We start from the raw sequence: 13,125 nt of genomic DNA, 5'->3' as shown, positions 1-13,125 counted from the left end.
TATACTCTCCTGGCTTGGAGTCCTGGTGCATGTGCTTTACTTTATCTTGCATTGGCCATTTCCCTATTATTTACTACTGGTGCTAATAGAGCATTTATTTATTAAACTGAAAAAATGACATTCAAAATACATGCCCAATGTTAAAACAATATAGAAGTGTAGAAAATAGAATATGTAAGTGCTCTTCTACCCACAAACCTGCTTTCCAGAGGTAATAGCTGTTAAGAGTTTTTTAATAAAGCATTTCAGACGTTTTTGTTTTTATCATATGTATGATAAACTATATACATATGTCGTATATCTATTAATAAAATTAATGTATACTTCTATAACTTCATTAAAATGTACTTATAACTACATAAGCAATAACTGGACACATTCTAGTTGTAAAACCTCAAATAATAAAGGAATTTATAGTGGAAAAAGAGTGGGCATATGACTGTGATTTCGAGATCATGGTTTTCACTATGGCTGAGGATGCATTCCTTATATCAATTAGCTGTTCTTCCCAGGGCCCGTAGTCACTTATAATCCAAAAATACCTTCCTTCCAAAAGAACCTTCCCATTCCTGCTCATTAAAATGTCATTATTGCCAAGATAACAATTGTGGCAATATGACATTCTCAAATATGACATTGGAGGAAAGTCTTCTACTTCTTAGGTAGTCAATATGCACCTGTTTGAAGTAATTTCTTTAGTAAGTGAATCTGTGCCACAATAGTTACATGTTTATAACATTATTTTCTGAAGATATCAAAGTGTTATATCAAAACTGCATGTTTAGCTGTCACCTGATATCCCTAGGGTAGAGAAATTCTATCATCATTATTGCCATGGAGAAGCAGGAGAACAAAACATTTAAACTACTATAGTGGTAATAGAATTAATTTCAAAGAATGCTCTGGGACTTGGTATAAAACAATTTCTAGCACCCTTCTTTATTAGTAATTGTCATCACTATTTATGGAATGCTTACTATTTTGCAGGTAGTATTTGCAAGTATTCATATTAACGTGCTTTATATGCATTATCACATGATTAATTCCATCCTTACGACTACCCAATGTGTTAAGTTTTATTACCCCTATTTTCCAGATGAATAAACTGAGGCCTAGAGAGATAAAGTAACTTATATTACCTAATTATGCATCTGGAAGAGATTACGGTAGAGCAGTTGGGAAAAGATTGTCATATGTTTTATCCCTGGTATTCAGAGGCCTAGACTTGTTCTTCAGTCTATACTCTAGACATATTCAAAAAGCCCACCATATCTTCTCCATCTAAGGCCTTCCCAATGTCATTTGCCGTAAATAGACAGAAATAACTCTCTTTACAAGTTGCTATGGTTATGAAAACTTCCTTATTGAATGTAATTCATCTGTTGAATACTTAAAGAAGAATTTTAAACAATTACATGGCCCACATGTAAATAGGTGATACATTTAGCAAGGGGTTATTTAAGCACCAGTAAATGAAAGATGTAAAGGACAGTGATAAATAGAGGTGAATTAGACATGTGCATTTTAGGGTCACAATCTCAAGGATTTAAAGGGATACTAGAAATTTATAGCCTTTGTCTTTATTAACTTGTCATATCATTCAAATCTGTGCTTTGTTTGAAGCTGAATTCTTGGTCTGAAATTCTTCTATCATAATAATCTTCCAATGGGGAAATAAAATATTTTTATGATGTGGTTTCTAGAAATCTATTATAAAAAATCTAGAGACCTCCTTTAGCACCCCAGGATAGGGAAGATTCATGTATTCTTTTCAATTCTTTCACTCAGGGAGGTACGTTAACTAATAATTCATTCACCTGGAGATGGAAAGTAGATTAAACTTTACCATTTTCCCTTCTAAATCTTGAGGTGACTAGAGAAAGTCTTGGGATATATAGATCAATAAGCATATCATGAAAAGGCTTGACTTATACCTTTTTAAAATCTCAAGTAAGTTTTATTCCCAGCCTCTTTTCTGCCCTAATTTCCAAAATTTGCTATTAACTCTAAAATTATACTTCTTTCACATTTCTAAAAAAGTCATGTTTTTTAATAGACTGGATAAATTAACATTCTGAGTACGTTGCATAGAATGTTAAGAGGAAAGCCTAAGAATTTGGATGAAATTCTAATACGTTTTCACACAAGGTATTGGTAGGCTAACATATGGTCAACAAGGGGAGTATTTACAAACAGATTCCTTCTGTGACTGTGCAGTACCTGATCAGTTTTATTAATTGCATTTCAGACCCACCAGACCTTCCTCACTGTGGAGAAATATGAGGCTACTTCAACGTCGTGGCAGATAGTGTGTAATGATGCCTCCTGGGAGACTCGGTGAGCACATTCATTGAATATTTTTGTCTTTCAAGCTTTGAAAACAGTTGGCTTGTAATGCTGGGAAGACAAACGAAAAGACTGGCTCAATACAAGGTATTAATGATATCAAATTCCCAAGGAGGTTTCTGGACATATTTAGTTGATTTATTAGATTTCATTTTGATTCATTTTTCTGCAAAACAGTGTTGTGTGTGCTTCTGTAAGATTAGGTGCTAATGAGGTTATGGCTTCCATTCTTACAGACATCTGTTCTGTTTTTTTTTCCCATGGACACAGGTATTATTTGTAAAATCTAACTAGCTTCCTTGCAAATTGGTTGAAAGGAGTGTAGAGTAAAAGTGTTGAGATGTCTCTGTAGAGCTTGATATTTCTATAGGGAAAATGGGTCTATACCTGACATGTATTGCATGTTTGTATATGATCAACGATTCTTCATTTGAGTTACTAAAACACTATAGGCTTGGGTGTTTAACTCTTAATGACTTGAGCAAGGAGAAAATATACTCAGGCAATTTCCCCAGAGAGATATATCTCTTTGCCTTTTGCTACCAAATTCCTGAGCTGAATAGATATTTTGAAGGTTTGACAATGTGTCTGAAATAAGACAATATTTCTGTTCCCAAGTCTATAAATTTAACATTCCAGGACAGTGGCATGGAAGTAGGTACGGTTTTTGGCAATTTGGGTCTAATTCAGATTGCCTCAAACTAAGTGATATTAGTTTGTTAAATGTAAGTATGTTAGTATGGTTCAGATGGTTAATTGAAAATTAGAATTTGACCATGCCCCACTTGATAGCCATATACAAATATGGGCAAAATTTTTCTTTGGTATTTAGAGCTGTAGAGTATAGGTACTTTTAAAACAAGTAATGTATACTTATCGTTAAAAAGGTTATACAGGTAATAAAAAGAATGATTTATATTTAAATGCTAAAAGTTTTTAGCTAATAGCAGTCAATACTGAGGATATGTTTAGATCTCTGCCTTGTTCATTAGCAGAGAATAATCAAATATTTGTTGAGAGTACTGAACCCATCACTGAGAAACATAGAAATGTCGAGCACACTCTCTGTGCCCAAGAGATTTACTTTCAGCATAACTGAGGATATCAGTCAGTTAGCCTGTTGTATCTCACTGTGTCTAGAAGAGTGTCTGAACTCTCTGTTGTGATCTGCAGGGGCCAACATGATCTGGTTCCATCTGTTTCTCTCATCTCAAGCACTCTTTCATGGTTTACCATTCCCTGTACCAACTGATCTGCTTTCTGCTTTGTGGCCACATCAAGTTTGTTCCTGCTTTGGACACTTTGTATTTTCTGTTCCTTCTTGTTAGAATGTTTTTTCCTCCAGATTTCTGCAGACTCAGTTTAGATGACATCTCCCTAAAAAAACTTCCTTCTTGTTTTCTACATTACACTTGTCATTCTTAAGGTTTTTATATTTATTGCTTTTTGTTTATTGCATTTATTTCCATCCTCAACTCAGTAGAACGTAAGCTTCATAAAACTTGGGACCATATCTATCTTGCTCCTTACTGTACCCTCAGTACTTCTAGAAGAGAGTCTGACATGTATTCATTTTCTATATACACATACATATGTATATATATGTATATATATACACGTACATATATGTGTATATATATACACGTACATATATGTATATATATACATGTACATATATGTATATATATACACGTACATATATATGTGTACATATGTGTATATATATACATGTACATATATATGTATATATATACACGTACATATATATACACGTACATATATATATACACGTACATATATATGTATATATATATACACGTACATATATATGTATATATATATACACGTACATATATATGTATATATATATACACGTACATATATATATACACGTACATATATATGTATATATATATACACGTACATATATATGTATATATATATACACGTACATATATATATATATATATATATATATATAAAACAAATGAATCTAGGTGTGAAAATAAGTGTCAGATAAGGGCTAAAAGAGTGCTTTGCAGTTCTACAGCAGGAGAGACATCTTGTGGCTATCAGGTAAGGTTTCCTGGGGTGAGTATAATTTAGGTAGGTAGAAAAGTAGAACAAGTAAAGCTATTTCTACAAATTGCTGTTCTTTAAAGTTTCTCTTCTAGAAAACAGACATTTTTGTCTGTTTTGTTCATTGCTGTATCTTCAATGTCTTGATAGTGCCTTGCTCATTGTAGGTATTCCCTGAATATTCATTAAATGAATAATCACGTATTTTTCTGATTACACATTTTTAAGAGTAAAATTGAGTTTTGTTTGCTTGTTTGTTTTTTATCAACAGTTTTTATTGGCACAAGGGACTCCTGGGTTTGAGTAATGCAACAGTGGAATGGCATATTCCAGACACTGCCCAGCCTGGAATCTACAGAATAAGATATTTTGGACACAATCGGAAGCAGGAGATTCTGAAGCCTGCTGTCATACTTTCATTTGAAGGCACTTCCCCGGCTTTTGAAGTTGTAACTACTTAGTGAAAAGTTGACAGATCATTTAAAGAACAGCTTTACTCTGTACACATTATATAAGTGATTTCAAATGAATGTGAACTAGTGAACTACTATGTTGACTTCTATAATTGTCCCTATTTGGGGACAGATAGTTTACTACTAATGGGGCAGAAGTGTGTGTGTGTGTGTGTGTGTGAGAGAGAGAGAGAGAGAGAGACAGAGAGAGAGAGAGAGGTTTGTCCCATATATCTTGTTCCAGCAGCCATATACCTTGTGGTCTACAGCCTAAAGCATGATTTTCCTTGAAGTCTTGGGGTTGTTTAAAGGAGAGTCCCGTGGTGGCACATGCCTGTAATCCCAGCTACTCGGGAGGCTGAGGCAGGAGAATCGCTTGAACCTGGGAAGCGGAGGTTGCAGTGAGCCAAGATCGCGCCATTGCATTCCAGCCTGGGCAACAGGAGCAAAACTCCGTCTCAAAAAAAAAAAAAAAAAAAAGGAGAGTCCCTTCAATATAAAACCTCTGAAATATTAGTGAGAATGGCTCACTAATGTGAACAATGTTTAAACTATTTATTTATATATAGAATTACTGAATGTTAGTACTGTGAAAGTTTATAGAAATCATCTAGTCTTACCCTTCATCTTACATATAAGAAAAATGGTCTTTTCTTCTAGTCACATTTACAAAATATGATATAAACTTTGACCGTAAATGTATGAGCCTAATTAGAGAAACAGAAAATCAGCATGTCAGTTTTCCTTCATTCAAAATAACATAGTCTTTCTAAGCAGTCATTCTGGAGTTAACATACCTAGTTCAGAGCTGCTGTGGATGCTCAAATTATTTCTGGAATTGCCTTCAGAACCCAATTATGAGAAAGTCAGACTTCTAATATTTTGATCATGCCTTGTGTTTTCCTAAGTGTCCTTATCCCACTGGATTGTGTCTCTTACTCCCAAGACTTATTCCAAATGATTTTTTGACTCTTTTCATTAATCAAATTCACCCCAAACCAGAATGTTTTGCCATTAGCATAGATATTAAAAGTATTACTGGCTGGGAAAGCACTCCTCAAAGCAGAGGTTCTAAATTAATCTATCTGTTCTTTTACCATTTGCTCACTCACTCACTCATGGACCCATTCAATCATAGAATATTTAAGATTTATATGCCCAGAATTATAATAGTGCCTAGGCCTTGATAATTAGTGAATTTGTACTTGGGGTGAATGTGTAAGTGTCAAAAGGTAACTATTATGAAGGAGAAAATAATCAATTTAATATGTAAATTCTGGGGAGGCATTTAAAAAATCAGTAATCTTCAAGTTATATCTTGTGTATCATCTGTGTTGGATACTCTAATTTGGGGGGAAAGAGGCTCCAGACAGTTTGCTAGATACTATTTTGAAAGTTATTTTTGGGCATTGTAAAATACCTAGCCTCATACCCCAAAGAATAAGATATGACAATCTGACATCGATTGTCTGAAAGTACTAATTGCATTGAAAATTCTTTAAGTTAACTACGAGCTCCCAGACTGCAAAGCAAATTTCCAAACCCCAGGTCATACTTTTGTATGTATGTAAAAGCTTTAGCATTTTAGGGAAAAAAATCAATCTGTATTTCAAAAATAAACTTTGAGGTTTGAAAATAATAATAATATTAATAATGGTAATATTAACATCCATTATGTATAACTTAATCTCAACATAATTTATTGAATTAGAACGAACCTGGAACACTTTTTGATGAATTGGTATCCTAGAGGCTGTTTCCATGGGCATTAACTGCTGGAGGATTAGGTAATCAGGGATTCCAAGTGTTGTGATCTTTTTTCTAATGACACCACAGTCTTCAGTGTAAAAGTTCAGAAGCCTAAACAAACAAGTGATCCTGAAAGTAGCTGATTCCCGACAAGAAAATTATATTAGAACTCATGATATGCGTTTTTAGAGTATTTGTTATTAGTCAGAAGGGTTCATGAATCAGTTTCCACTACCTCTATTCCTTCTACTGAAGCTTTCCTAAAATCTACTTGTGATTCCTGATAGCTCACTGGCAACTGCACCAAGGTGGCCACTGTATCATCTACTGATCCTTCTGCACCTAGCACTCTTGGCCCCAGATAACGCACAGAAACCTATTTTCTCACCAGCTGTCATTTCTTCTAGGGCATGCAGTTCTATGTTCGCAGTTCATGTGTAAAAATAAAACCAAATTCCTGGATTATCAATATCTTTACCTGTGCATAAAAGAATATCATGAAGTAATTGAACTTATCTGTAGATATAAAAACACAGATCCAATTTGTGTCTGTGGATGCTGGAGGGACTGGCTCATTGGAGCCAAACCATGTGGCAGAAACTCCTGAAATTGGTGGAAAAAGTGGAATATGGCAGATTGGGTAGGTAGGAGAACAATTTTGGAGATTTTGTTTCTCATGTTAAAGTGTCTGCATTTTATTTGCTGTACCCTGCCTACTCTGGTTTTAAGCATTCTGTGACTTCTTCGAAAAGCACTGAATAATCTCTTTTCCAGGTCTAGATTTTTTGATGAGTACTGTGTAAAATTGTCAATATTCAATGGATTATTTAATAATAAGAATTACACTCATAAAAGTATTGTCTAATGAAAGGTAATGTAGACAAACGAACACTTTTTTAAAAAAAGAGGTGGAACAAAATGTGGTAGATTGCATGTAAATTAGGTTGGAAAGTGATACAAATGACTTGTAAATAACCACTGAAGCACAAGGGAACCACTTCTTTATCAGTTCCTTTCTAACTTCTGAAGACGTACTGCTGGTAAAACACATGTATGGTTGGCATTTCTTTTATTTTCTTTCTCTTTTTTACTAGTTGGGCAAAAAAATTTCCTAGGCAGGTAGCTAACTATGAAATTGTTTCATGAGCTAATTCTGAACAAAAAGACCAAGAATGAATTTACTTATGAATGTCCTTTTCTAATGTGCCCTCTTATGCTTCTCCTCCAATGTAAGCAAGATTACTGTCTTTTTCTAAGATTAGCGCATGGATTCTATCTTTAGCCAAAAGGTTTCATCACTAGATGTACTTCTCATGTGTTTAGTTCTTCCAAATGATGCTCTTGCTTCCTGGGTATCCAACCTGACTTGCTGGTTTATATTGGCTTCCAAAATTTCAGAGTGATAGGGTATCAGAGAGGGAAATTTGCACATTCCTTATGCAATTTGTTAGTATGCATTCAGCTGTAACTCAGAAAATATTCCTGATCAACATCCATCCAAACACTAAAGACATTTATAACCTCACATAGCAGTAAGTCTTGAAGTGATAAATTCAGGTTTGGTGCAGCCACTCAGTGGCTCTTCTTAATATATTGACTTAATTCTTAGGCTTATCCTCTTAGCTAAAAGATTGCTACCTCATGTCTACATATAATTGAATGCAGCAGCAAAATGGGAGAAGAGAGTCCTCTTTAGAATCCCCTTTTGGAAGGTGGAAAATAGTAAGAACACAAGTTGAATTTTGCTTCTATTTCCTTGTTCAGAACTGTGCCACACAGCTACTCTTACCTGCAAGGGAGGCTGGAAAAAAGAATATTTAGTATTTTGTGCTTCTAGAGAGTGAGGCAAGTTCTGATAGTAAGAAAGAAGAGATAGCTGAAGTAGCTGTCATAAAATTATGTTAGTCAAGACAGATTAGTTATGCTACAACATTAGAGATTTATTTCTTGATCTCATGACCTGTCCATTGGGGTTAGCTGAAGGATCTGTTCCACATCTCATTTGAGTTCACAGCCTGGCAGAGACTTCCATTCTAAACATTCTTCCATTGTGAGGGAACAGGAACAGGTGCTTCCATGACTGGGGGGAAGGGACAGGGAGAATCATGCAATAGTTCGTGAAGCTCCCACATTACTGTGCATTTGTCACTGGGCAGGTGATGGAACCAGGATATTTGCAAGCAGCCCTAAAGATTACCACAATGGGCAAGCAATAATATCTGCATATCCAACTTAACTGCTCTTTGAAATAATTGGAACTAGTTTTACTCTAGAAAATATATTTTGGAAAAGAACACACATTGGAATCATGATGAAAAAAATTGCTTTCTGTATTGCAAAATGTATACATTCCTTTAACAGATTTATATCAAGCACCTGTATACTTTGTGGCAGAAATTATGCTAAATCCTAAGAATGAAACAATAATGAAGGCAAAGCTATTCCCTGCCAAAAGGAACTTAGAGTTTAATGAACAAAGCAAACAGATGAACAGGTAATTACTGTACAGAGTGACCCATATTGTTATTGTTCAGGGAATTAGAGAGGGTACCTAATATGGTCTTGGGGATGTTTCAGTAAGTTTCCTGGAAGAAATAACATATAAGCTAAGACTTAAAAGATATGTAGAAATTAGCTAGAAGAAAGGCAATGGTGTGTGCATGTATGTGTGTATTTGTGTGTGTTTGTGTTTGTGTACTGGGCAAATAGACTATTCCATGTAGAGGGAATATTGAGTACTTTATCAAGGCTATAGTTAGAGTATAAGGAAAGAGTTGACAGTGAGGAAGCACCAAACTTTACCTTCATAAATAGCAATTTGGTTTTATACTTGTATTAGCATTTTTCCCCCTTGAGACTGTTCCCCAATAACATCAATGTCCTTGAATGTATTTGCCATTTACTCTAATAACAAAATACACTTTCTATAACCAAAAACTTACCTTGACTCCCAGTTTCCAGTACCACTTAGTGTCATCCTTCTGTCTTCAGGGCTATAACCCTGTCCATAGACAAACCCATGGAATTGAATTTATTAAGAGACTTCTTTTGCTTATGTCAATTTCATATTTCCAAATCTATGATTTCTTTTGTTTTTTGTTTGTTTGTTTGTTGTACCTGCTAAAATGGCAAGTACAGCCAATGAAGACCATTCTCTCCCTTTAGATAGGGTTCAGAGTTCCAGCCTTATAAGTTCATAAATACTTGTGAATACTAAAAATTTGAGCCACCCACATAAAATTCAAAGCATCTTGGCCTGCATACTGCCAAGTTATCAGGGATCCAGCTTCTGTTAGTCCTATTTCTGGATTTTTTTTTACCATAATGAAAAATTAGAAGCCTAGGTGTACACGGTCAATACTAGCTAGAGGAGAATAGAAGATCTACTATCCCTGTCTGAAATCAGGTATCTGGAAACATTGACTTGACCATTTTCTCTGTCTCATTGTATTTTTCATATTCAGTATAAAAGATTTACCCTTTTTTTTCCAGACCAAAATAAGCTAAATGGACAAAAGAACTTAATAATCCAGCAATTGCAAGCTTAGGACAAAGTCCAACCACATCCCCTAAATGGCCAAGGGACAGTGATGATAACGTGGAGAAAGACAACCTTAAGTGGAATTTCAAGAAACTAGTATCTGTGATTTTATAAAGTTGATTCCACTATCATGAGGAGAATACAACCTCTGGAAGGGTTTCCTACACTGTGGACTGTGTTGTGCTGACTTGTTGCCTGTCTCTTCTCAGTTTCTCTTAATGTCAATAATCCACGAATGCAAGAAATCTCACAGGGACTGGAACCTCATTTATAACTGAGAGACATAAATAGGAATTTCTATAAAGAAAAGAAAGAACTCTACTCACTGCTTTAAATGTGTCCCAGAGATTCTGGTATGTTGTGTCTTGTTCTCATTGATTTCAAAGAATGTCTTTATTTCTGCCTTCATTTTGTTATGTACCCAGTAGTCATTCAGGAGCAGGTTGTTCAGTTTCCATGTAGTTGAGCGGTTTTGAAATTTATAGCACTAAATGCCCACAAGAGAAAGCAGGAAAGATCTAAAATTCCCTCTACAAGATCAATATTCCCTCTACATGGAATAGTCTATTTGCCCTGACATCACAATTAAAAGAACTAGAGAAGCAAGAGCAAACACATTCAAAAGCTAGCAGAAGGCAAGAAATAACTAAGATCAGAGCAGAACTGAAGGAAATAGAGACACAAAAAACCCTTCAAAAAATCAATGAATCCAGGAACTGGTTTTTTGAAAAAGATCAATAAAATTGATAGATTGCTAGCAAGATTAATAAAGAAGAGAGAAGAATCAAATAGACGCAATAAAAAAATGATAAAGGGGATATCACCACCGATCCCAAAGAAATACAAACTACCATCAGAGAACACTATAAACACCTCTATGCAAATAAACTAGAAAATCTAGAAGAAATGGATAAATTCCTCGACACATAGACTCTCCCAAGACTAAACCAGGAAGAAGTTGAATCCCTGAATAGAAGAACAACAGGCTCTGAAATTGAGGCAATAATTAATAGCTTACCAACCAAAAAAAGTCCAGAACCAGACAGATTCACAGCCGAATTCTACCAGAGGTACAAGGAGGAGCTGGTACCATTCCTTCTGAAACTATTCCAATCAATAGAAAAAGAGGGAATCCTCCCTAACTCATTTGATGAGGCCAGCACCATCCTGATACCAAAGCCTGGCAGAGACACCAAAAAAAAACAGAATTTTTGACCAATATCCTGGATGAACATCGATGCAAAAATCCTCAATAAAATACTGGCAAACCGAACCAGCAGCACATCAAAAAACTTATCCACCATGATCAAGTGGGCTTCATCCCTGGGATGCAAGTCTGGTTCAACATATGCAAATCAATAAACGTAATCCAGCATATAAACAGAACCAAAGACAAAAACCACACGATTATCTCAATAGATGCAGAAAGGCCTTTGAAAGAATTCAACAGCCCTTCATGCTAAAACTCTCAATAAATTATGTATTGATGGGACGTATCTCAAAATAATAAGAGCTATTTATGATAAACCCACAGCCTATACTGAATGAGCAAAAACTGGAAACATTCCCTTTGAAAACTGGCACAAGACACGGATGTCCTCTCTCACCACTCCTATTCAACATAGTGCTGGAAGTTCTGACCAGGGCAATTAGGCAGGAGAAGGAAATCAAGGGTATTCAATTAGGAAAAGAGGAAGTCAAATTGTCCCTGTTTGCAGATGACATGATTGTATATCTCAAAAACCCCATCGTCTCACCACAAAATCTCCTTAAGCGGATAAGCAACTTCAGCAAAGTCTCAGGATACAAAATCAATGTGCAAAAATCACAAGCATTCTTATACACCAATAACAGACAAACAGAGAGCCAAATCAGGAGTGAACTCCCATTCACAATTGCTTCAAAGAGAATAAAATACCTAGGAATCCAATTTACAAGGGACGTGCAGGACCTCTTCAAGGAGAACTACAAACCACTGCTCAAGGAAATAAAAGAGGATACAAACAAATGGAAGAACATTCCATGCTTATGGATAGGAAGAATCAATATTGTGAAAATGGCCATAGTGCCCCAGGTAATTTATAGATTCAATGGCATCCCCATCAAGCTGCCAATGACTTTCTTCACAGAATTGGAAAAAACTACTTTAAAGTTCATGTGGAACCAGAAAAGAGCCCGCATTGCGAAGACAATCCTAAGCCAAAAGAACAAAGCTGGAGGCATCACACTACCTGACTTCAAACTATACTACAAGGCTACAGTAACCAAAACAGCATGGTACTGGTACCAAAACAGAGATATAGACAAATGGAACAGAACAGAGCCCTCAGAAATAATACCACACATCTACAACTATCTGATCTTTGACAAACCTGACAAAAACAAGAAATGGGGAAAGCATTCCCTATTTAATAAATGGTGCTGGGAAAACTAGCTAACCATATGGAGAAAGCTGAAACTGGATCCCTTCCTTACACCTTATACAAAAATTAATTCAAGACGGATTAAAGACTTAAATGTTAGACCTAAAATCATAAAAACCTTGGAAGAAAACCTAGGCAATACCATTCAGGACATAGGCATGGGCAAGGACTTCATGTCTAAAACACAAAAAGCAATGGCAACAAAAGCCAAAATTGACAAATGGGATCTAATTAAACTAAAGAGCTTCTATACAACAAAAGAAACTACCATCAGAGTGAACAGGCAACCTACAGAATGGGAGAAAATTTTTGCAGTCTACTCATCTGACAAAGGGCTAATATCCAGAATCTACAAAGAACTCAGACAAATTTACCAGAAAAAAAAAAAAAAACAGCCCCATCAACAAGTAGGTGAAGGATATGAACAGACACTTCTCAAAAGAAGACATTTATGCAGCCAACAGACCCATGAAAAAATGCTCATCATCACTGACCATCAGAGAAATGCATATCAAAACCACAATGAGATACCATC

General features: G+C 35.4%; 1 protein-coding gene across 3 annotated transcripts in view; it reads left to right on the top strand.

The window, feature by feature from the left end:
• The window catches only part of LOC100437539 (putative inactive neutral ceramidase B), a 63,735-nt gene extending 58,526 nt beyond the window's left edge, over positions 1-5,209 (top strand). For all 3 annotated transcript variants that reach the window (XM_054523519.2, XM_024254163.3, XM_024254164.3), the window contains 2 exons: positions 2,249-2,337; positions 4,697-5,209. In XM_054523519.2, coding sequence (XP_054379494.2) covers positions 2,249-2,337; positions 4,697-4,886 — 279 coding nt within the window. In that variant the 3' untranslated portion in view covers positions 4,887-5,209. The remainder of the gene's footprint in view (positions 1-2,248; positions 2,338-4,696) is intronic.
• The last annotated feature ends 7,916 nt before the right edge of the window (positions 5,210-13,125 follow it).

This window comes from Pongo abelii, chromosome 8 (genome assembly GCF_028885655.2).
Source record: "Pongo abelii isolate AG06213 chromosome 8, NHGRI_mPonAbe1-v2.0_pri, whole genome shotgun sequence".
In the NCBI taxonomy this organism is placed as follows: domain Eukaryota; kingdom Metazoa; phylum Chordata; class Mammalia; order Primates; family Hominidae; genus Pongo; species Pongo abelii.
This window is presented reverse-complemented; position numbering and strand designations above follow the sequence as displayed.